Here is a 26,476-nt window from a genome sequence, read left to right as displayed (position 1 = left end):
TTTGTTTCTGTTTTCTTTATAAAGTACAAAATTGAAGCTTTAAATAATTACATTGAGATTCTTTTAAGAATTATCTGTTATAGAGAAATCACAGATGGCCCCAAATTTTTTTAAGTTTCAAACTTATGCAATTCAGAGGTCATTTAAAAAAATGATACTATAAGTACAAACTTAAGTACAGGGCTTAGAAATTCAAAATACAAAATTAGGTAGGAAGGTTGTACAAAGAAGGAGACTTGAAGTGCCTTTCATGTAATGGTAGCAGTTTTAACCCCAGAATCAAGTCCTATATTTCATTTTTAATATTTATTGTTCAAAAAGATAATTTGTGTTAAAAAGTAAACTATATAGTATAGTGTACTATACTATAATATAGTATAGAAATTGGATATTTTGTATATTATTGCACATTATCATAATATTTACAGAACAATATTAATTAAATAATTTTCATCTATAGATGAGCCAAAGAAATTCTACAGCCAGTATTTGTTATAAAGTCAATAATTCTTGGGCTGGGAAGGTGGCTCAGTGATAGAGTGCTTGCCTTGCATGCTTGAGGCCCTGGATTCAATTCCTCAGCATCACATAAGCAGAAAGAGCCTGAAGTGGAACTATGGCTCAAGTGGTAGAGCGCTAGCCTTGAGCTGAAGAGCTGAGGGACAGTACCCAGGTCCAGAGTTCAGGCCCCCATGACCGACCAAAAAAAAAAAAAAAAAAAGAATAAAATAAAATAAAGTGGCCTCTCAACACCTTTTTAAAAAGTCAATAATTCTTTTTTCTTTTTTATTTTTTGTGAACATACTGTACAGAGGGGTTACAATTACATGAGCAAGATAATGAGTACATTTCTTATCAAGCATTTCAGCCTCCTCCTTTGTTTACCCTTCACATCCCCTCCCAGCCTCCCCCCCCCGTCCCCCACCCAATTCTCCCCCCCCAAAAAAGTCAATAATTCTTATGAATAGAATCCATTTTAAACATTTTTTTCTGTGACCTGTTTTTATTATACTTATAGCAATAAGTATAATCTTGTAAATTCTTTTGATGGTCACTGTGAGTCAGAACTTTTTAGGAACATACCATACTTTATATATAATATATATGCACTGTAATTCCTTGTGTAAGATCATAAGAAGATACTTTTTTATGGAGGAAACATTTGTATGTCCTAGTATAATTGTTTTCTTTATAATATTCTTGGAAAACAAAATCTGTGTTAAGAGAAACATTAACATATTCTGCAGCAGGCAATAAGCCTGATACATAGTCACTCCAGAGTAGCATTCTTCATTCTCATGCAGTTAGAAAATTAAAATTAATACATGACAAGAAATGAACACTATCCTACATGATGATAGGCTCCATTTATTATAAGTAACTCTATAATTTCATATAATTTTCTGTATAAACTTTAATTATTTCATAAAACAAATCATTTCTTAAAATCACTTACATTCCATCATTTCTTTTACTTTTCATCCTACAGCTGTTGCTTTCCACCTTCTTCCCTATACACACACAACTATTTAAAGTCAAAAGTTACCTTTGTGGTGGTACATACCCATAACCCTAGCACTCAGGAAGTCTGAAGTTTATGGCCAGTCTGAGTTTCACATGTTCAAGACCAGCCGGGGCTACACAATAAGACCCTGTTTCTTAAATAAGAAGATAAATATTTTTTTCTTTTGTCATGTTTGTTGTGGGGCTTGAAGTCAGGGCCTCGGTACTGTCCCTGAGCTCTTATGCTCAAGGCTAATGCTCTACCACTTTGAGCCAGAGCTCCAATTCTGGTTTTTGAGTGGTTAATTGGAGATCAGAGTCTCACAGTGACTTTTCTACCTGGGCTGGCTTTGAACTGTGATCCTCAGATCTCTGTTCTGAGTAGCTAGGATTAAAAGCCTGAGCCACTAACACTTGGCTCTAAATATACTTTTGTTTCTAAAGCTAGTCAACAGTTTTTGACCAAAAGTAAATCTACTCAAAACCCATTAAGTATCATGCAGCATATGCTGTCTACTGTGACAAACAAGGGTTTTCATAATCTGGTCCTGGATTATTACTTCAGCCTTAGTCCACTTTCCTCCTCTGTTAGATCTCTTTACTCTATTCATAGAGTGAACTGAACATGGCTGCCCTGAGGTTCCATGAGTCTTTTTGAAGCTATTTTCTCCCTTGTCCCGGATAATTCACACTCCAGGACTCACATTAGACCTCCCTCCTCCTGGGAAACAGGCATCCTTTGACCTTCCAATTTTATTAGTTGCTTGGTATCATTATTAGTTGCTTGTCAAATACATCGTATCATAATTGCCTGTTTAAATTGATGTTTGAACCTCCCTCCAGAATGTAATATTCTTAAAGCTAAGGTGATAAACCCAATGCTCACTACATAGAATGCATTCTACAAATATGTGTAGAAAAACTGAAGGACAGTCGGGCGCCAGTGGCTCACGCCTGTAATCCTAGCCAGCCCAGGCAGGAAAGTCTGTGAGACTCTTATCTCCAATTTAAAAAAAAAACACTTGAAAACCGAAAGTGGCGCTGAGGCTCAAGCGGTAGAGCACTCGCCTTGAGCTGAAGAGTGCATGGACAGCGCCTAAGGCCAGAGTTCAAGCCCCACGACCAACCAAAAAAAAGAAGGAAAAAAAAAAAACAGAGGGACTAATAACATTTTTATTAAAAGAAATGAGCAATTTAAAATATAAATAAGTAACATTCAAAATGGCTAATAGAGAAGACTTTGCATATTCCCAACCCAAAGAAATGATAAATATTTGAGACAAAGATAAGGCAATTACCCTAATATGATTGTTACACATTATATGTATTAGAATGTTTACATTGTCTATAAGTGTGTATATTATATGTTTATTAATTTTTAATATTCTGTAAATAACATACATCATTCATATTAGTATATATATAGATTTGGCAAAGTTTTCCTTTCTATTTATAAAGCTCAATTACAACAATCAAAATGTATTGAATAATTTCAAATAAAATAGATTAGCAGTTAGCCAATACATAATCTTCTAATTAAATCTAATTATCAAATTAAGCACTAGTATCTCGGTATAGTAATAAAACCAATGATTTAGTGTATACTACTGCTCATAAATAATTGGTTAAGTTCTATTTTTCACAGAATTTACTAACTTAATGGGCTTCTTGAAGACCATATATTAATAGGCTTTCATATTTTGTAATTTAGGAACACTCAGTTTCAAATATATAACTAAGAGCTTTCTTATTTAAATGTTATTTCCATGAAACAGAGGCTAGTATAACTCAATATAAGCACAATTACTATTAGAAATGCAAATTTACCTTAGAACTTCTGTGTTTGACTGAATCTGAAACATGTCATATGTTTTAAAAATCATACCAAATAAAATAGAGATTCAAAATAAATAAGACATATTTATAAAAGTTCACTTGAAGAAATGTAAGCAGTGCCTAACACATTGGTTCACATCTGTAATTCCTGCTACTTGGCAGGTGAGATTGGGATGATCAAGATTCGAGGCCAGCCTGTGCAAAAAAGGTGAGACCCCCATCTAAATCACCAAGATGGGAATGAATCTGTGATTTCAGCTTCATGGGAAGCTCAAGGAAGAAGATGGTGGTCTAACACCACCCCTAAGTAAAAAATATAAGGCTCTATTGAAAATTAACTAAAGGCAAAAAAGATCTGGGGATATGGCACTAACATGGTGAGTGTCTGCCTAGCAAACACAAGATTCTCACTTCATACCTCACTACTGCCAAAAGTAGAGGAGGAAAGGGCTGGAAGAGAGGGAGGGAGGGAAGAAAAAAGGGAGAGAAGAAAGGAGGAGGAGAGGGAAATGCAATTGGTAAAATAATCATCACCATCATCATCATTATCATCATCATCATCATCATCTAGAGGGGAAAAGATAATTGGAAGGACCAAATGCAAGCAAAATGGACTCACAAAAAAAAAGCTGCTGAGTATTTATTGAAACTAATCACTGTTGACAAGGGGATTGAAGAGAGGGAGCAGTCTTCTTTGACAATATTCTCATGGTGTGGTTCTGTGAGACTCCACAACTAAATCACAGTTTTCAAGAAAAACTTAACTATTCATTCAGTGATTCACCCAACACACTTTCATTGAGAAAGTCTGCCATGACAAGCATTGACATAAAAACGATAGCCTCTTCTTTGTGACTCAGTCAGATGTAAAAAATGTTTGACAGTTTATTGCTGTGACTCAATAAACTAACAAACAAGCTAAATCGCTTTTGACACTTACCCCAATAATATGCCTCTAAATTCTGTTACTATAAACTATTCCCTAGGCCTAGATAACTATCTGTGTCTGGAAAGAAAAATAGCCAGTGTTTCAGATTCATTTCTATTTGGGAGAATAAAAAGTCCTCAACACTCAAGAAACTTCTTCACCTTCTCTCTCTCCTGTTCTGTACCCTCATCCCTTATTCTTTGTCTTTTGTTTCTTCCTCTACTAATAACTATTACCCATCTGATGACCAAGAAACAAACCCAAGAGCTTTCTTCTTCCCACTATCACCATGAACCAATACCTGCTTCCTGAACACACTTTGTCTCTGCCCTGTTTTCTCCATCCATGACCTACAACATTCAAACAGGTTTCCAATTGCCTTAAACCTCATACTTCCCGTTAAAAATTAACCCACTATCCCTTCTATCACATCACCAATGTCATATTTATAACATTCAAGTCTGAGTCATCAATCTCCTTCCTAAAATATTTACCAGTACTCATTAACCACAGGACAAGTCCCAACACTTCTTAGCATCCACAACATCAAACATTCCTAGATCTCTAACTTCATCCCACCATCCACCCCACTTTGCATCTATATTTAAACAAAATTTGAGTGTTAATGAGCTCCCTAAATAAAATAAATAAAAATCTGATGCCTTTGTGACTTGTATATACTGCTTCCTCTGATTGTTTGATGCATTCAATATGTTTCAGGTAAATTTCTATAAGATAGACAGTAGGATTAGTCTTCAGCTTTGAAATATAATCATAAAAAGTACATTAAGATTTAATATTTGCCAAGTGATTTATGCCTATAATCCTAGCTACTCAGGAGGCTGAGATCTGAGAACTGCAATTCAAAGCCAGCCTAGGCAGGAAAGTTGTGAGACTGCTACCCCCAATTAAACACCAAAAATACTGAAATGGAGCTGTGGCTCAAGTAGTAAAGTGCTAGTCTTCAGCAAAGGAGCTCAGGAACAGTGCCCAGGCCCTGAGTTCAAGCTCCAGGACCAGCACACCAAAAATGATCATGAAAGATCTGAGATTTAAGTACACGTAAGATTTCATGTTGTAGTGCCTTTGATAAGTATGAGGATATGGGAATATAAATTTCTGAAAAATGATCATCAGGCTGGATTATAAAAAGATAAGAAATGTTTTATTTCATTTAAAATAGTTCATAACTTGTTCAGCTCCATTTTCAAGGAGATGTCAAAAGAAAAGGGTAGGACTTTGGAAAGAAGTATGGCAGTTCCTCAAAAGACTCCACATAGAGCTCCCCTAAGACCCAGCAATCCCACTTTTGGGCATTTACCCTAATGATTACAAACAAGACCACACTGAAGCTACCAGCACGACCATGTTTATTGCAGCATTATTTACTATAGCTAAGATCTGGAACCAACCCAGATGCCCCTCAGTAGATGAATGGAGCAAGAAAATGTGGTATATGTACACAATGGAATTATATGCCTCCATCAGAAAGAATAACATTGCCCATTTGTTGGGAAATGGAAAGGCTTGGAAAAAATTATATTAAGTGAAGTAAGCCAGGCCCAAAGAAACATAGGTCCCATGGTTTCCCTTATTTGCAATATCTAGTATATGTCTGAGTCAAGCAGAAAAGGCCAGATAAGGTGATGTTAGGGACATGAACCCTAAGATATGTATTCAAATGTTTTTTTTTCTTTCATGTGATTGTTTCTAACACATTTATAAGATTATTTCTTTGTTACTTTGTATGTCCCTTCCCCACAGTATAACCCCTGCTTTCACTGTATTTGATGTTGTTATAATTTGTGGAGGGGAAGGGGAAAAACAAGTCGTTTAAATAGGGATACAGGTGGACCCATTGCAACGATGAGAAGTACAAGTCGTTATGTTGAAAATGAACTTTACAACTTTGGTGGGAAGGGGGTCGGGAAGGATTGCGGGGGCGAGGGGAGGATGGGAAGGGATGGGAAGGGGAAACAGGAGGAGGCTACAATGCTTGATAAGAAATGTACTCATTATCTTGCCCATGTAATTGTAATTCCTCTGTACAGTATTTCCACAATAAAAATTTTTAAAAAAGAAAAAGAAAAGGGTAGGAACAAAGGCTCCTTTAGCTCTGTGCCTCAGAAGCTACCTATCCCATGCAAATAATATTGGTTTAAGAAGTCTAACTTTCCTCAGTAGCTAGGTAGAAAAATAAATGAGGGACAAAAAAAAAAGATGAAAGGAAGGAAAGCTAGATGGTATGGTGAACAGGAGGAAGGAACTAGTGTTTAATCACAGCCAAAACAGCCAGCACCCATAGCAAGAATAGAATTTTTTTCAATAGGAAATCTAAAATGAAGTACAGGATTAGCAAAGATCTTCACTTTACAAAAAAAAGCTCAGAAATCCTCTCTCTATGTTTACCAACAACCAATGGATTAACCTTACAGGTTAAAGTATAATTTGATGTGAGATACATACACCTTCATCTCCACAGAAGCTCAGCCAATACATTGAAGAGGAAATACAGTCTTCACAATATACTGAGGAGGAAAAATATTGCAGCTATTCATATGACTTACCACATATTTAAACTAATTATCTAAAAGTGTATGACAAAGGATATTTTGGTTTTCTGTTGCTTATATTAACATGCCTAAGACTGGATACTTTATAAAGAAAAGAAATTTATCTCTTAGAATTCTAGGAGCTGTGTTGATGGAGATGAACCCAAACAGCCACAAATATCCCATGTTTTCACTCATAAAACAATGATGATGATGATAATGGTAAGACTTGAGGCAAAAGTAAGATAAAATGATGGTGCTGATAATGATAAGACCTGAGGCAAAAGTAAGACTATCTCAGGAGAAGGGTGGTGTCAACAAGAGAGTAAGGAGGAACAGGGGAAGGATACTGGGAAAGGGGGACATAACAAGGATCTAAGTACATTACATATGTATCTACATATGCACTGCATAATGAAACTTACTAAACAATTTGAAAATGGAAGACAGAATGTAGGGAGTTACTGGCATTTAAAAGGTGTGGGAAGAATGTCAAGGGGAGGGTGATAGATGAACGAAGAGAAGGGGAGGAGAATGCAGTCATAATGGTCAATGTATATCTTATGAAACTAGGAAAATTGAGGTTAGGGGCTGAGTTGGGAGAGACGAGGAAGAATAATGAAAGGGATGACATATCTCAAGATGCATTGTAATTATAAACTAATTTTGTTGAAAACCTTTTGTACCACTACTTAGAGATAATAAAAAATTGTTTTTTTAAAAAGAAGCATTTGCTTAAAAAGCAGTCATAAAGAAAAAGGAAAAAAAAACCTTAAATCCAAATAATCTCTCTCTTGTGAATATATAAACTTTTAACCTCTTACCTTGACTAGAGTTTCCATATTTGCTCTATTTAATCAGCAATAAAAGTCATATATGTCATTCCTTGTATTTTATCTATCAGCATCATACTATAAATTCTAAGTAGAAAGAGTTTCATTTGGCCTCTCCACATTCTGCTGTAAGAAAGAAGTTAGAACTAGTTTATCAAAATAATTTATGTTTTAAAATTCCTGAAGAAGCAAAGAAAAAAATAATCATGTCCGTTTTTAGGCTTTGGTCTCAGGAGGTCCATTGGTATCATATATATGACACACTCCAAGAATAAAACTATAAATCTATCTTATTAATGCTATTACACACTTCAAAATGATAGATGTTAGCATACACAAAGTCTTTATGACTTTATTTGAACTACCAATTTCTAAAATTCATTTAGAATTTTTCAAAGATTTCAAAATCTCATTTAGTTACCTACATATAAGATTAAATATTCACTAGGAGAACATATGCGAAGCATCTCTGTTGTAATAAGAATCCACAAAGTGAAGGTAAAAAAATAATGCAAATAAGGTAAAATAAAGTCATAAAGCAAAGCAATGAGAATTCTAAAAATCAACAAAATATTATGGAAAGGTTCCAAACTGGCAAAAGTAGAAGAGTGATGGTCCAGTTCTTTAAATTGCATATTACAATAAAAGAACTGATTTTCAGAGGGTTTTATTTCTAATTTAATGCTGTATAATACAATCAGCATAAAACCCCACCAAACTTGATGAGCCAAATGAAGATTCTGAAAAAGCTATGCTTGCAAGGAGGGAGGGAAGGAGGAACTTCCCATCTGTGTCAGCATCTGAGGTTGCGCTCTCATCTCTGATAACTTGTTAGAAAGCAATCTTCTTTGCAAGGCAGTGGATTTACATCATACATTTTTATCTCTCCAAGGAAATTCTAATTACTGGTTCCAATCATTTCTGATTGATTTGACTTTTATTCATCCAAGGTATTCTTTGCTCTATGATGAAATCAAGCGTCTAATAAAATTCCAACTATTTCAGAACAATTTACAAGCTCCAGATGACTGAAAGTTTTCTCATGTCCACTTGGCATCCAGGAAGAGAGATTTGCTGAATACATTCTGAAGAATAATACATCTGGCAGTCACTAAAACAAAGAACTCACCAATGACACACTTGAAGCCAATTAATATTGCATAAATACAAATTTGTCAATTTTCTTTGAGGCTCAAGCTTCAATACAACTACCACACATTACAGTAAATCTTTTAACACATGAGCCACTAGTCACATGGGTCCATGACTGGAGGACATTTTAGCAATCAACTAAGTACATATACTTTTTTTTTTTTTTTTGTCGGTTGTAGGGCTTGAACTCTGGGCTTGGGCGCTATCCCTCAGCTCTTCAGCTCAAGGCAAGCACTCTACCACTTGAGCCACAGCGCCACTTCCAGTTTTCTAGTGGTTTATTGGAGATAAGAGTTTCACGGACTTTCCTGCCTGGGCTGGCTTTGAACTGTGATCCTCAGATCTCAGCCTCCTGAGTAGCTAGGATTACAGGCGTGAGCCACTAGCACCCAGCATATACATTATTTTCTATGCAAAAGTTTATAATATATACCATATATATATATAATATATACTATAAACTTTAAAAGAGATTTCAAAAATTCATTTAGTTACCTGTAGTAAATGTCAATATATATTTGTTCTGTTTTTGACACAAGATCTAATTATGTTGCCCACATTGGTCTGAAATTTACGTTCTCCTGCCTTAGATTTGCATGCTGGGAATACAGGCATGTGTCACCATACCCTGCTACATTAATGTTTTGTGTTTTTGTCTTAAAGAAAAGGAAGACTTAAAATCTGTTAAAAAGCTCATTTAAATTTGTCCTTTCTCTTCACTTTAGATAGATTCCGTTTCCATGACAAAAGACAACACAGAATCAAATCTTATCACTAAAATGATTAATCCTAAGAATCATTTCCCAGAACTTGTTTCAATTATGGCAGAAATATACCAGAAGCCCATATGTGTGCTTATCATGAGAATATTTTTATGGATAATAATGGTCAATTTAGCTATTCAAAAATGCTGCAGCAGCAGGGTGCCACTGTCTCACACCTGCAATCCTAGTTACTCAGGAGGCTGAGATCTGAGGTTCTCTGTTCAAAGCCAGCCCAAGCAGTCCCTATACAACTCTGATCTCCAATTAACCACTCAAAAACCTGACATGAACCTGCAGCTGAAAGTGGTAGAGCACTAGCCTTGAGCAAAAGAGCTCAGAGACAGTGCCCAGGTCCTGAGTTCAAGCCCCATGAAGTGAGTACTGAATTTTTAAAGTATCAATATGAAAGCAGGCCAAGAAAATAAGTAATTTAAATGGCATTATTCTTACAAAGGTGCATAACAAGGCTATTGGTTGTCAGTAATCACTTTTTTTATCACTAATAATATAAGTATTTAACAATGAACTATTTCTATAAAATAAAGAGACTGATTCAACCATATCTGGCAATAGCTATGGCTTCTCCTTCAGCACCTTTATAAAAGAATTAACTTTTACAAACTCAGTAGACCCAAACATTATTTGTGTTAGCTACATGTCCAGAAATTACAGGCTAATTCAGTGATTCATGTCTCTAGTACTCCAGGGATTAAAACTATGGGTCCTTTTGGAAATATTTAGTATATCCCTCTATGAGAAATGCACCACATTTATAGGATACACTGATTCTAGTACATCCTTAAAGGACACAGAGGCTTCAAGCACACTGAAAAATGCATGGTCAATAGCATCTATGAATCTCTTATGAAATAATTGTGATTTTTTTTTTACCAACCATCTAAAAATCCTGAAAATCTGAGCTTCCTCTAAAAGAGCAATTTATCAAAGTGAAGTTACTTTAATCTCCAACTACATCCTGTTCAGTCTTGTGCATCTAGATTTCATCTGTGTACTTACATTACATTGAAGAAGTTACCTATGCCTCTTTACATCCCTACAATACTAAATTGAATTTGGTAGCTGGAAAAGAGTAATGCAAAGAGCCATTCAGAGTAGGGGCATTGGCACCAGATAGCATGAGATTGTACATCTGCTATGCAGTTAGTAAAACTCTGTGTACTCAAATAAGATTCCCGAATGATTTTGGAACTCCACTGATCTTGATCAGTACCCTGTGGCCTATTACCACCCTTTGGCAAAACCTGAGTAACCCAAGGGGGAATAAACCAATGATAAGGAGGGTGGCTTACACTATTAACCTCTGTAGCAGTCTTTCTCACCTTTGTTCACAGCTCTCCCTCCTGATCCTGGACAGCCATTAAGCTCTGTTTGCAGCATGTCTCACTAGTGAAATTGCATGTAGCAGGTTGGCTCTCAAAAAGCAAATTATTTATCTGGCTTTAGAGATGGAGCTTTCAGAGACAATTACAGTCTGGGGAGTATATGATTTGACAGAAAGGGAAAAAGTTCTGTTGATTCCCTCTGCCCCCCCCCCCAGATTCTTGAAATTCCTGAAAGGTAGAAGTGAAATGCCCAATTTTGAATAACTCTCCAGAAGGTTGAGCCAACAGAAAAAAAGAGAAATTGTAGGTGAGAATAAAAAAAGTCCGTGAAAAAGAAAGGATGGTTGAAGACTAAAAACAACTCCATGAAATGGTAACCCCTTTGTATATCACCTTTATAATAACAAAATATTCAATTAAAAAAAGCAATTCTGTTAGTGTGTGGCCCATTTCCAACACCTAGCACATAGCCACAAAAATGTATTGAAATCTCCTTTTTCTCCATGCCGAGGAAGCATAACTCTGCCTCAAATAATAATAAAATAATAATAATAATGCTCTGAAAGCAAAAGCAAAAAGACTAGCTCTATGAGCTAAGTCAATTTACTCTCTTAGGAGAGTCACTGGGGAAATTTTGCTAAAGCAATTTCTGAGAGTCTCAGAAGCTCCTTCGGAGAGATGTCTGCCTCTCCTGGGACAGGAAAGTAGCCTAAAGAACACTAAGGCTGATTCAAACCCAGGGTCTAACATCCCAAGCCGCCTGGGGTGTCTGTGAGCCTTGGAGCCCAGGGGCTGGCCACAGGAGGGCGGGCCCAGGGCAGTGTGGATGGCCCCTAGCTCAGGGGGTGCGGACCCAGCAGTTCTCAGGCAATCTGGCTTGTAGTCTGGGTTTATAGCACGCACTTCCCTCCGCTCTCTCCTCCGCCCCCCTCCCCCTTCCCCCTCCCCCCTCCCCCCTCTCCCTTTCACTCCCTTTCTCCTCCTCCTCCTCCTCCTCCTTCCTCCTCCTCCTCCTCCTCCTCCACCTACTCCTCCTCCTCTTCCTCCTCCCCCTCCTCCACCACTACCACCACCACCACCTCCCGCTTCTTCTGCAGCTGCCCAACCTCGCCAGTTCCGACCCTCCAGCGCTGCCCTCTCCTGCGCAATCCTCTTGCTGCCCGGGGCCAGAGCGCACAGCGCGGCCGCACAGGTAGGAGCCCCAGACCCCAGGTGGCACAGCGCATGCCCAGAGCCCGTGGGAGCCCCGTGAGCCCAGGAGCAAGGTGGGGTGACCTGAAGAGTGCGGAGCGCGGGAGAGCTGCTGGCGACCGCGCAGGGCTCTCGGAGGGAGAGGGCGGTGGAGGTGTGCGGTCTGCGAATGCGAGCTGTCAGCTTGTGAGTATTTGGGTGACGTGCGTTATGTGCACGCCGCGCAGACCAGCAACTGGCAAGGTTTTGCGCGTAAACGTGGGTTTGAAGGTTTCCAGCGAAAGAGGTGCGAATTTAAGCTGCACCTGGATTCTGGTTAGAAACCAAAGCGCCGGGCAGTTCTGGAGGACAGACTGCTCCGTCTGTTTAGTTTACAGTTAGGAAAGGGTCCTCCCTGCTGGCACCAGGCCGACCTCAAACTGGTACCACCTGGTACAGCCCGGTCTGCTCTTCTGGCACTAGGCAGCCTCGATCTTGAAGGTAACCTGTTAGGCACCCAAGCATGAATAAGACACAAGGGAATCAGACCTGTGTGTGTGTGTGGGGGGGTGCTCCTTGTGCACAGAGAACAGAGTAGAAATGGCACTTTAAGAGGATTTTAAAAAATATTTATTGTTATTGTTAAGGTGATGTACAAATCAGGTAAAGAGTGCATCTCTTTTTGAACAGTAACCCCTTCCCTTGCTCTCTCCCAGTTTTTCCCTCAAATCCCCACCCACAAATTTTATAGTCCATTTTCAGGATTTGGTGAATAACACTGCTGCATTTGTTCACCCTTTGTCCCTCCATTTCTGTGCCTCTCTCCTTTTTTCCAAAATAGTTTGAGGCTATATATTCATATTGGCTCGCAGGTATTTTTGCTGAACTGTACAAGGAATTTCACCAGCTGGAGGTGAGCACACAGAAATCCTTCATGTTCAAGAGAATGGAGATTTGCACAGTCCTTACACTGCAGGGGGTGAGGTGGGGGGATATTTGAAATTAATTATGTTATTTTTCCCCTTAAACAATTTTTTTAACCTTTGTGTCTATGCAGTATATATAATGCACTTCAAGTGTCCTTTGTATATGTCTCGATGGTATAAAGTGAAATGTCATTGTGCATAGGGTTTTTGGTCTTCTGTGCATGGTTTGTTGGACCAGGAAAGTTGAACAGGGATTAAAAATTGGGTATCTTGGAGTCCAAAGCTTCCCCACCCTCCCTCCCTTTCTTGCTTGTCATTGAAAAATTTGTGATTTGCCTGCAGCAGATGCTAAAGATCCATTCGTCCTATTTTCTTTTGAGATTCACCATGTTGAAAGTCCTTTTCCTAACTATGCTGACTGTGGCACTGGTCAAGTCACAGGACACTGAAGAAACCATCACATACACGGTAAGGGGTGATGGAATTTGTGATAAGTACATTCAGCGGGATTGTGGGACACAGAATGACTTTATCCACCCCTGCCAATGTATATGTGAAGGGTCATAAATTCAACAACACTTCAGCATAGTTGACATTTAAGCCTTTGATCCTTTAAAAGTTCATTGTAGATCATCAATTGAGATGAGGATTTTAAAACTGAAATCAAAGTAACATACATGTTTTCAACAAATTCAATAAATTAATGGGTGTAAGGAGTGGGAAGCCTGGATTTATACATGTTCAGGATTATATATTCAAACCAAATGAAATGTTAAACATCATATAAACACAACCCTCCATTTGTGCATGTGATATATTCTTCTTGAAGTGACCTTTCATAAAGGCTACTGTTCATTTATAGTATAACTCATTGAAGGATCCTTCAGATATAGCTTGTATATTACCAGGTGCAATATTTGCTAAAATGGATTTAAAATGCAATGCATACAACTCAATCTTGAATTTCCTGTTAGCCTTGCTAATATTTCCAAGTAGTATATGATGAATTAACAATTGCTTGAGCATAACCAGTATTTAATAATATTTACAATATTGTCTGACTCCCTCCTACTGCCAAGAATAGTTGTGTCAAGAACAGAGCAAAGCTTATTCCAATAGGGGGTGTGTTTATTTGCACCTCTATTTTGTGTTTTCTGATTCTCATTCAGAGTTGTGAAATGAATGACATTTGTCCTGGATTAGACTATGAAAAACACATTTTTCTTCTTGCTCTCAATGTTAAAAATTAATCTTACTCCAAAGAATGTGAAAAATTTTTGAAAGAAAAACTCTTAAAAGTGAGCTAATGTCAACTACTGATAATAAACATTATCTCACTTTTTGGTACCATGTTATCTCTAGAACATTAGTATTCCTCTGGCAAGTATTCTTTCCTGTTGTTCTGTCCAACTATAAATAAAATAGTATAATATAAATATTTTCTTAATGTTGAATGCAGTAATTTCTGCTGATGAAGATAAATAAAGCAAGAGAAATGGATACATGTGCCATTTACCTTAAATGAAGATGTTATGTTCTTTAGGCCACACTACCTTTTCAGGGAGCTAAAGTTAGATTGCTATTTGCTTTTATAAACATTTAATAAAAGGTTTTATTGTCTTTACAATTGCTCATCCTATACTCTGTTTTTTTTCTAATTACTTAAGTTTTAATTCATTTTTAGCAGAAAAGTTCCCTGTACATTAGTCACTATAGCTTTAAGAACTAGGGTTTTCCTAGCTATGATGCTCTTTTTTTGTACTAAGATTAAGTCTTTTCTCTCTTGAATTGTGTATACCTTATAATTCATAGTTAGTAGACTTGGTGTATTATTCTTTTTTTATTTTTTGTCAGTAGTGGGGCCTGAACTCTGGGCCTGGGCACTGTCCCTCAGCTCTTAAGCTCAAGGCTAGCACTCTACCACTTGAGTCACAGCACCACTTCTGGCTTTTTCTGCTTATGTGGTGCTGAGGAATTGAACCCAGGGCCTCATACATACAAGGCAAGCACTCTACCACTGAGCTGCCTCCTGAGCCCTTGATTACCCCATAGTGGCAACATTCTTTTCATCCCTACAGGAAAGGATGAGGTTAAGTGGCCTCAACCTCCTGCTAATGATATAACTAAACAAAAAGGGGGAAGGAGGTGGACCTTGCCAACAGCTAAGTTCAGTCTAGGCTAATTTAATAGTCAACCAACATTTGTATATGCTAACGTAATGAATGAAACACTTAGACAAACACTAAGTCTTCTCAATTTATCATAAAATTGTTCAAATGAACTGCCATTTTTGCATGGTTTAAAAGACCCTGTTTGGAAGGATGGATTTGTGTTTATTAAAAAAACAAAAACAAAAATTAAAAATGTCGGATTCCCTTTCCATGTTAAAACTAGGGTTCATTTAGCTACTTACTAGACAGGTATCTGAATAAGCAACTGCCCACTGTTATCAAAAGAATTTAAATTTGTTTCCTGAGAAAACTCAGTCTTCTACCTTAGGCTATTCACTCTGGAAAGACATTGCTGAACACTGAAAGTTCATAAACAAGCACAATAATATTATTGCATACATTGTACAAATTGCTAAAGAATAGAAAAGCAAAGAGGTGATTATTTTTGGTGCTAACCTGTTAGAGAAAATAGCATCCCTTGCTGGTTCTTGAAGGAGGTTATGGCCTCAGATTGATCTCGAAAGTCCAAAGAGACATCTGAGTCAAAAAGAGGCATACAGTATAAAAAAAAAAAAAAAAAAAAGAGGCATAATAAAATGCTAGGAGTGAAAATAATCAAGAAAAGTCCAACAGGTGATCAGATCATATCAGATTAGATAGAATTGGATTGTGGAAAGAACCTAGAAATGATGATAATACCAGATGAGAAGCTTGTGGCTACATAAATTTTAGATGGAGGAGCAACTTAACCAAAAGCAAAAATGCCTGTCATGGGTGCTGTGCACAGAAGATAAAGAACCTTGCCTCTTCTCAGGTCAAAAAGGTTCATACCAATATGATAGAGAAAAACAATCACAAGTAGGTAGAGCTTGAAGGAAAATGACTGGAGACATCAGAGGTTATGTTCCAGGATCATGAGAAAGGTGGTAGCACCTTGGACAGTGTTGGAGACTCTAAAAGACAATTAGTCTGGGAGATAACATGAGTTTAGTTACCCTGCTAAATTTTAGCCATCAGCAAAATAGTGTTCTCTCTGCCTCCCTTCAGCTAGTTGCCTGCTAACCACCAGTTGTGTTGCACAATTTTCAGCTCTAGTTAGATTATTTTTACTCTACTTAGGTATAGTCCTTCCTGAAGCAACTTTCTCCCAGTCTTTTCTCAAATAAGTAACTGATCAAATTATTTCCTGAGTCTAATAAGTCTGCAGGAACTTTTTTTAAAAATCACCGTAGCAATGTTTCTTAAGATGTAACCCATAGACAACCTGTATGGTAATCATTAGGATGCTTATTAAGAAATTCAAGTTCCAGGCCTCCTATCCAGATACAGAGAATCAGATTCTGTGGGTAAGCACAAGCATCTACATTTTAACAACCACGCTGGATCATTCTAAGGCATAATAAAGCTTGGGAATCACTGATGTTTGGGGTAGAATCTAGTTCCTCCCTACCTCAAGGAAAGGTTTCCTGGTTCTGACCCTGTCAACCTTGTTAACATCATCTCCCACCTATAACTACTTGTAGCTTCTTCCTTCTTGAACAGTGTAGTGCCTTTGCTCATAATAGTCCTCCTTTCTAGACTTCCCACCCTTCCAGGGAAAAATTCTGTTCATCCTGTAGGATCCAATTGATTTTGACACTTTCCCAATAAAGCCTTTTTTTTGCCCTCACACCAACATCAGGCAGAACCACTTAATTTGCACACACACACACACACACACACACACACACACACACATACACACACACTGTGTCATACTTTCACATTTTGCTGCAACTTGTTGACTCGTCTATCTCCTCTTTTGGCCCATGAAGAACTGCTTGAGGACAGAAATAAGCTCCTTGTTATCTTTACCTTCACCAGGCTTGGAATAATGCCTGGTGTGAGAAAGTGCGTGACAGATGACTTGTTTAGTGAGTGAACTGAAGAAGATCTACAGGAACTAAAGCTAGCTGACAGGCTAGTATATGAAAGGGAGGTCAGGATAGTTAAGAACAATTAAGTGGTTAGATGCTCAAGCAGATTAGAGAGAGGGGAAGAGTTCAGGGTTAGAAAAAATATATCTTGATGGAATTTTCTTTTTCCGTAAAATGTGTGGTATGGAAAAGGCTGGGGGGGGGGGGGAGAGGGGGGAGGGGATAAAAAAGAACAGCCAGAGAGGTTGAAAAGATTAGTCTCAAGACAGAAAGTAAGGGGGGGGAGGGGAATCCAAGAAAAGGTTAATAGGCAACTGTACCAAACCTGATAGAGGAAGGGACTTCCCATCCCATCATCTAGCTAAGACTCTAGCAAAAGAATGGTTGGTATAGAAATAACTTTTAGAGCCAGGTGCCTGTGGCTCACACCTGTAATCCTAGCTACCCAGGAGGCTGAGGATCACAGTTCAAAGCCAGCTGGGCAGGATACTCCGTGGGACTCTTATCTCCAACAAACCACTAGAAAACCAGAACTGGTGCTGTGGCTCAAGTGGTAGAGTGCTCGCCTTGAGCTGAAGAGTGCAGGGACTGGGCCCATGCCCAGAGTTCAAGCCCTATGACTGACAACAAAAACAAAAACAAAAAAAGAAAGAAAGAAAGAAAGAACTTTTAGAGTAACTTCTAAGGCAAACATTCAGTTGCCTCCTGCTCCATCTCTGATGTTTTCTTTACAGCAATGCACTGATGGATATGAATGGGACCCTGTAAGACAGCAGTGCAAAGGTGAGCCTGCTTCCAAGATTTCTTATCCAAACATAGCTTTCTGTCTTCATCTCCTGTGTTCTCCCTGACCTGTTTGTTTTATACCAAAAAGGTGTGAGCCTATATTTACGTGTTTTATTTTCTCTCTAAGAAGACTGCTGACTTCTCTTATTACTGACCACAGATATTGATGAATGTGACATTGTCCCAGATGCCTGCAAAGGTGGGATGAAATGTGTCAATCACTATGGAGGATACCTGTGCCTTCCTAAAACAGCCCAGATTATTGTGAACAACGAACAACCTCAGCAAGAAATACCAGCAGGAGCAGAAGCATCCTCAGGTGCCACCACTGGGAGTGTGTCTGCCAGTAGTGTAGCAGCCAGTGGTGTAATGCCCGGGGGTGGTTTTGTGGCCAGTGCTGCCGCAGTTGCTGGCCCTGAAGTGCAGACTGGCCGAAATAATTTTGTCATCCGCCGGAACCCAGCTGACCCTCTGCGTATACCCTCCAATCCTTCCCACCGGATTCAGTGTGCAGCTGGCTATGAGCAGAGTGAACATAACCTGTGCCAAGGTAAGTATATACTTATGCTAACAAGAAAGTTCTTGCTCCTGGTAAGAATGGTAATAGTTGGTTTTTATCCACAGTTTCCCATGGATAATGTACTCAGTTCTTTGTCTGAATTAGCATAGGTAATCATTGCAATAATCCTAAAAGTAGTTACTTGAGTGTCATATTACTTTACAAATGAGGAAACTGTGGTTCAGAAAGTTCAGCAGTGGTTCCCAACCTTAGCTCTCCTTATTTACAGTCACTAAGGAGCCCTTAAAACTTCTCAGTGGCCAAGCCACACCCTAGCACAATTAAATAACAGCCCCTGGGGGTGAATTCCAAGCATCAGTAATTTAAAGCTCCCAGCGTGGTTCTACCACGCAGCCAAGTTTGCGGATCAGAGGTCACCCAGGTGGCTAGTGCGGAGCTGGCTTTCAAACCCAGGCAGGAGGGTGCCAGATTTACAACTGTCAGGTTATTCGCTGGGAATCCAAAATTGTGCTATGGGCATTGAACTTGCCACTACTTCTTTTCCTCATATGGCAACAAAGAAATGAGGTTTCTCTTTATCTTTATTTTGGAGGAGGTTGAACTGCTCACATTTAGATCTTTTTTTAAAGCTCTCATTAGAGCACATTGTGCTTCTATCATTTGCACCATGGCTTGGCTTTTCTGTTTATTTTCATAAGGAGTACACATCACTGTGTATTCTAGAAACAGCTGTAGACTCATGTTAGCAAAGTAGTAAGAATCTCAGGCTTTCAAGACATGTTCAGATATTAGCTAACTGGACTGTGTTAAGGAATTCTTGTTTCCCTTTTCCTTCTTAGCAAACCTTTTCAGAACCACCTGGTATAAAGATTATGCTACTGAAATAGGGAGTCAGAGAAGCCCAGCCCTCCTCCTTTTATAAGATGGGCTTCTTGTCAAAAGAACAGATAGGTCCCAGGAACTTTGTCTTTCTAATCAGTTGTGAGTGAAGAAAAGAGCAGGATCCTCACACAGTTGGGACCTTCAAGCAGCTGCAATAGTGGAAGACACGCCTTCCTGTGTTCTGGGATGACATCCCTATTCACCAGTGCTTCATTTTATCTTCTGTATAAGTGATACTAGATTCTACACGATTCCACTAGATACTACTTCACTTAAAAGTGAAGTAGTGTTTTCGCTTTTATTTCATATTCCATGTGCAGTGTTAATGACCCCATATCAAGAGCTAATCCATGCACTTTTTCTTTAAATAAGTGATGGTGTCACTTCTCAGAGGAAGCATGAGATGAGCATCTGTTTTGTGTTACTGTCATGAGTCAGAATTCCGATATTGATGATGCATGTTTCAGCATCTGCTTGATTTTCTAATACTCAATTTAAGGATTATGTCAAGGAGATAAACTGATGAGGTTATTCTTACATATACATTTGGGTGAATATTGATAAAAATGCCTTGATTTTATTTAAAAGATACAAATTTTTAATTGTGTTATGTAAAATTATAATTCAATTGGAAGACCTGATATGTTCTGAAATCAAACAATTTTATTAGAATCTCTTTAAGTATTGACTTCTATTTTTTGAATTATTATTGGCCCTTCAGATTTTGTATATTTAATGATACTTGGAAGTAAAAGAAACAAATAACTCATTGGCTCATTATCCAAAGTAGTTTATAGCTGAATTCAAAACAATGCCTAAAACAGATAAAGAAGTTGTAGGACAAAACATGTTTAAGACTTACAACACACTTTAGTTACAGTAAAAACTGAACCATGAATAATGAAAATAAAACCTTTTTTTGATATTTCTTGAAAATATTTAGACTTCCTTATTAAGTTACTTTTCACATATTGAAATATTATCATTCCTACTTCCTTGAGAATTTCTTTTAGTTATAAACTTAAACTATCATGTACCTTGCTTATGGAAGATGTAAATACATATTAGTTTATTGGGTGCACATAGGGTGGTTCTAATCCAAACTGTTCTGTATAATTCAGCCAATTTCTAAAATTTGTGATTGTGGTCTGTACCATTGAAAGCAGAGTTAAAAGATTTTTGGATGACTTAAGGCTTAAGTTGGATTTCTTCCCACTTCACAATTTTGCAAAGTGCCCATAAATGTGGATTTACTTAATTGTTGATAAAAGGGGGTTATTTCATATGATAACAGTATAATCTGTCCAGGGAATCTGACTAACATAAGTCATGTCACACTTGTGCCCGTTTATTATTGAGCTAATCAAACATGCAGTCTTAGCTTCTTCTAATTGCCTACAGATGTATGACATTCTCATTCCAGGCCAGCAGCACAAAATAATGTTTTATAACCAATGTGAAAGTTGTGGGGACCTCTGTTTAAAACAATAATGTGCTCCAAGGACCTATATTCCTGACGTCATCATACAGTTTGAGGAGACTTCTGTTTTAATAAAGAGCTCCACTCCCTTTTAAATGTTGCACACTTATGCCTAGTAAGCCAAACACATTTATCATGGCTGGCTGGATTAGAATAAATGAATGTCTACATATGAGTCATATTTGTATAAAAATTATTTCTATTTTCCATGTATATTTTTCAGCAGGTACAGTTTATTATTACATAACCTAAAACTGAGAGCAATTTGCTTCAATCTTCAAGCAAACTGCTTTTGAATGTACTATACAAATCACAGACAGCCCCTAATGATTTAAAAATCATTGGATTTTTTAAAGCATACTTTTTTTCTCTAAAGATGTCTTGTAGCCAACTGTCTATGTCTTAATAGTTTAATGAAAACATGATAGCTTTATTCTTTTACATATATTTTCCAAGGCATTTCAGCTTTGGGCACAAACAAAAGGTTTGAAATAATAACATAGTATCCTAAGATCAAATCATAATCAGCAGGTAACTTTTGCAAAATGAGAATGAGAGTGAAAGAGCCGGTCACACTGAGAGTTTCACATGACTGGTGTTATCTTTGGCAGCTATTAAATTACATGAAAATCATTTTAGTGTTACTTACATACCTGGAGTCATGTATAGATAAGTTTTAGAAATTATTTCCATGAGATAACATCTACCTCAAAGACATACTCATATGTGCCAAAAGAATTTGGATGAGGGGCTGGAAGGTGGCTCAGTGGTAGAGCACTTGCCTTGCATGCCTGAGGCCCTGGGTTCGATTCCTCAGCACCACATAAGCAAAAAGAAAAAGCCGGAAGTGGCTCTGTGGCTCAAGTGGTAGAGCGCTAGCCTTGAGATGAATTGCTGAGGGACAGTGCCCAGGCCCAGAGTTCAGGCCCCACGACTGGACCCCCCCCCAAAAAAGAACTTGGATGAATATAAGGTATATTATATAACCTACTGGTGGCTCATATTTAATTTTCTATATGGTTGCTATGTAGTCTCTAGGTGATTTCCCTGAAAGGAAATTAGAAATCACTATACATATATACATATAAATGCATATGTATAACTTATGTGTGTGTGTATGTGTGTGTGTGTGAGCACATGCTGATCCTAGGTGCTTGAACTCAGGGCCTGAATGCTGTTCTTGAGCTCTTGTGCTCAAAACTACCACTTGAGCCACAGCTCTACTTCTGGCTTTTTGGTAGTTAGAGATAAGTCTCACAGACTTACTGCCCAGGCTGGCTTTGAACTGTCAATTCTCAGACCTCAGCTTCCTGAGTGGCTAAGATTACAGGTGTGAGCCCCATTTTGTTAAAAAATAAAAATCATTTGGGAATAGGAAAGATAAAAGGTATCTATCTATTGCCCAGTTTGAAGGCATTCATTTCCTTAATTGAAGTTTCAAAAAATTAAACGTATAACATTTTGCATAGCTGGCAAGTAAGCTGTTATTAACTAAATCAAGATAACTTGGAAAAAGAAACAAGTATGCTTCAAGAAATAAAGAGTACAAATGCTTAATGAAGCTAATTTAGAGCCAAGTCTAGAGCGCATTGCCTCTTGATTATATACATTATGAATGAGAGATATGAAAACATACCTTAGGGTCTAACCATCTCCATCAGCCAGCACTATCCTGATTTCATTGGAAATGCCTCACACTAAGACAAGTAGAATGTTTGACCAACCTGACAAACATTTATAAACTATTCTCATGTAAACTCACAGTGGAGAATGACGGATTCTTAGTGTTAGAACCATTTGTTCAAGTTAAGGCACTGAGCTCAGGACCTTGTACTTGCTCAAGTGGTATTCTATCATTTGAGCCATAATCTCCAGCATGGCTTCTGGTGGCTATTTGAGTCTTGAACACTTTTCTGCCTAGGCTGACTTTGAACTACAGTCCTCCAAATATCAGCTTCCTAAGTACTACGAGTAGAGGTATGAACCACTAGTAATCAGCTCAGTGAGACTTTTTCTTTTTTTTTTTTTTAATTAATAGGTTTTTTTTTAATTGTGAAAATACCGTACAGAGGAGTTACAATTACATGAGCACGGCACTGAGACTTTTTCTATAATTTTGTTTTCATCTTTCAAAAGCCAAACTTCATTGATTTTTAATGTGGTTTTTATTGTAAAAATAGTGGACAGAGGGGTTACAGTTACTTGAGTAAGGTAATGAGTAGCATTGCTACCTCCTCCTTTGTTTTTCCACTATTATCCCTTCCCTCTCCACTTCCCCAACTCTTCCTCCCCCACTCCCCCAAAGTTGTAAAGTTTGTTTTCAATATAGTGTCTTGTACATCTCATTATTACAATGAGTCAATCTGTATAATTATTTAAGCATTTTGTTATTTCCCTTCCCTTCCCCAAATTATATCTTGTGTATACTTCATTGATTTTTAAAGTCTTCTTTTGTAATTGTTGGGATTCACTGACTGGTTTGCTAGTGTATAGTTTACATTGTTTTAAACTTAGCTTATACAGTAGACCCAGGCATTCACATCCACATTCTTAGAAACACTTCATACCATTATTAGTGCACCTTCTCAGATTTTCACATGGCCAAATTAAGTAACAATGCTTCAGTTATAAACTTTCAGTTTACAAAAGTTATTTCGTTCAACTTTCAATGGTAAGTTCAGTGGTTTTATTTTGATTTTTGTTATAGTTACCTGTGATACATGACCAAAATCTTAAAGATTTTTTTAACCTCGAACAAAGATTTATAAAGTCTAAAAGAACAACTTCATAAAATAACTCTACTCTCTTGGGAACCATCTATTACCTTCTGTATACTTCTTCATAAACAGAAGGATAAGTAAAACACTATTTTGAAAAGGAAAGAAGTAATTTCTATATGTGTACTTTGAAAAAGAGAAACTTGAACTAACATGCTCAGCTTCCCAAATGCTAAGGGTTCTTTCTTTGACTTCTTTCATTTTTAAAGTTAAGTGATCTCATATTCAAAGAAGATTTATAAATTATAGTGTAATCAAGTGGTTCAGCATACCTAGCATTGTCCTTAACAAATGGCTTTCAAACACTGCCCCTTTGTTGCTGGGACTAATGCTATTAGGGTCTCTGGTTGCTTGTGAGGGAATGCCTAATTTTTGTTGCACATAATTACACAGCCCAGTGAAAAGCTTTGATCTAAAAAAATAGATACTTTGTTAATGCAGGACTGTAATTGAGTAAATTAAGATATTAACCTAAAAAATTTACTTCACAAGGAAGTAAAATGGGCATTTAGCCTGCTTATTTCTTCATTATTTTTAGTTGTTAATTGCCTTTGAGTGTCTTCAAATTCTCTGAAGCTATATAAATGGATAGGAGTTCTGATTACTAGAAAAATTTTAAGAAAGATGATGCAAAGTGATAGAAGTGATTGACTTCCTCCTGAATAACCTATTATTCCATAATTTACTATTCAAAATACCATGGTCCTTGAATTGTTCATCAGTTTAAGACAGTTCAATATGCATGTTTGAAGAATACATGTGTAAATATATGATTCATACACAAAAAATGTCCTTAAAATTCCTCTGAAACCTTGAATGACAACTGTTTGAGGTAAAAAGATAAAAGAGATCAGTATGATCACCTCACTACAGCAGTATGCTATGCTATAAAACTTTTTGAAAAAAAAATCAGTGGTGGGGATTCCTAGGCCAGAAGCATCAACACCATTAGGCAACTTACTAGGAATGCAGATTTCAGGGCTCATCATACACTTATTGAACCAGAAACCCTGGGGATGGAATCTAACAACCTATGTTTTAATAATCCCTTGATTTTGATGCCTTTTGGGTTCTGAGAACTGATACTGTAACCTAGTCTTAACTTTAAGAAATACTATACTCATAAACTGACATGTTGAATCAAAACCACTTTGTACAACTACTGAAAGATCATAATGATTTTTTTAAGAAGCAGCTTTGTAAAGTAGCAAGCTGACTGAAAATGCTTTCCCTGCAATACAGTCATTAGCAGAGACAAAGCATAAAAATCATGTGTTCTTTTGTAAGCTAAAATAATATATTATTTTCCTTCTTTTACCTTCCTTACTTTTATCACCAATAGAGGTGATAGAGATGACTCCTAAATATGTGATCATGAGTCCTGGTAAGGATTGTAACCCTGAACCAAAAACATCACATGTGCAATCTTGAGGAAAGAGGGCTTATTAAGATTGTAAGAGAACCTTAGTAGGCTCAGTGATTCATGCCCTAATCCTAGCTACTCAGAAGGTTAGAAGTGTTATGGATTGAGGCCTGCTTGGGCAAAAAGTTAACAAGACTTTGTCTCAATAACTGTCTGTGGTGGCATACCCCTGTCATCAAGCTATGTGGAAAATGTAAATAAGAGGATAGCAGTTTATGTCAGCATAGGTAAAAAGGCAAGTCCTTATCTCAAAAATAAATAAGCAGGAAGAGCTAGGAGACATGGCTTAAGTGGTAGAGCACCTGCCTGGCAAGTAAAAGGTCCAGAGTTCAACTTCCCAGAACAACCTAAAGAAAAAAAGGAAAGACAAGGATAGGAGATCCTTGCATCACTCTATAAAATCTGCAAAAGTGAAATTATCCTTACATTTCCGGTAGGTGAAAGTCTAAGTTGTGTTCTGGACACGATAATGATTAGTCCAAGTAATACCTGTGTTTACCATAAGGATCTCTACTACTAAGCTCAAGCCCATGGTACAAACTTGTGACATGAATTAATGCTGGGTTTTGTTGTTGTTGATTTTGCTTTTGGTTTGTATGTGTGTGTGTGTGTGTGTGTGTGTGTGTGTGTGTGTGTGTGTGTGTGTGTGTGTGTGTGTGTGTGTGTGTGTGTGTGTGTGTGTGTGTGTGTGTGTGTGTGTGTGTGTGTGTGTGCCCTTCTTGAGACTTGAATGCAGGGCCTGAATGCTGTCTCTGAGCTTGTCAACTGGAGGCTAGCTCTCTACCAAGCCACGGGTCCATTTTGGGCTTTTTTGGTGGTTAATTGGATATAAGGGTTCCGTGGACTTTATGGATTCAACCCATGATCCTCCGATCTCAGCCTCCTGAGTAGCTATGATTATAGGGATGACTGGTGGGCCAGTGCCCCAGTTGGATTGCTCTTCTGAGGATCACTTTGTGTAGAGCCACAAGAGTATAGGAAACTGACTCTAACTTTAACCTTGAAGCATCTTTGATTCACTAAAGCATATGGGAATCTTTCCAGTAGCAAATGCTCAGATGCCCATCTCATTCCATTCAGACTGTGTGAGTCCTCTGATATTTGAAGAGTATTCACGTTCATGTCTTCTGTTCAATTTAAGCTTAATCAAAGATTTACTTGCCATCAAAGATGAGAGGATTCTTGTTAAGACTAGTTAACACTTAATCTGTGGAATGAATGCCCCTCTCCCCAAGCAAACACAAAGAAACAGATTAGAGTAGAATTGCAAGCCTGGGTAACTTCAGGAATGTGAGCTGGTACTGGCTCTTTATTTCCCTGTCCAACAGAAAATCTCAAGATGTATTCTCTGAAATCAACAAGTTCCCCTTTTGATAGAACTATGTTTTCACTTGCTGAATTACTGGCACAATTTTATTCTTTGAAACCAAAGAACAAACAAAATGTGTTCCAACTGTGTTTGATTTTTGCACGAACGTACAAGTAAGTTATTCATGCCACATCTGAATTTCATC

General features: G+C 37.7%; 1 protein-coding gene across 3 annotated transcripts in view; it reads left to right on the top strand.

Annotated features, from left to right (window-relative positions):
- The first annotated feature begins 11,943 nt into the window (after positions 1-11,943).
- Efemp1 (EGF containing fibulin extracellular matrix protein 1) overlaps positions 11,944-26,476 on the top strand; it is a 60,407-nt gene continuing 45,874 nt past the window's right edge. Inside the window, exons 1-4 of one of the 3 annotated variants that reach the window (XM_070025667.1) lie at positions 11,944-12,103; positions 13,388-13,475; positions 17,829-17,877; positions 18,041-18,430. In XM_070025667.1, the coding sequence (XP_069881768.1) occupies positions 13,395-13,475; positions 17,829-17,877; positions 18,041-18,430 (520 nt within the window). In that variant the 5' untranslated portion in view covers positions 11,944-12,103; positions 13,388-13,394. Of the gene's footprint in view, positions 12,104-12,190; positions 12,289-13,387; positions 13,476-17,828; positions 17,878-18,040; positions 18,431-26,476 lie in introns of those variants that run through there. The other 2 variants (XM_070025668.1, XM_070025666.1) reach the window with 2 other exon arrangements.

This window comes from Dipodomys merriami, unplaced genomic scaffold, assembly GCF_024711535.1.
Source record: "Dipodomys merriami isolate MVZ:Mamm:240054 unplaced genomic scaffold, mDipMer1.0.p SCAF_17, whole genome shotgun sequence".
Lineage (NCBI taxonomy): Eukaryota > Metazoa > Chordata > Mammalia > Rodentia > Heteromyidae > Dipodomys > Dipodomys merriami.
This window is presented reverse-complemented; position numbering and strand designations above follow the sequence as displayed.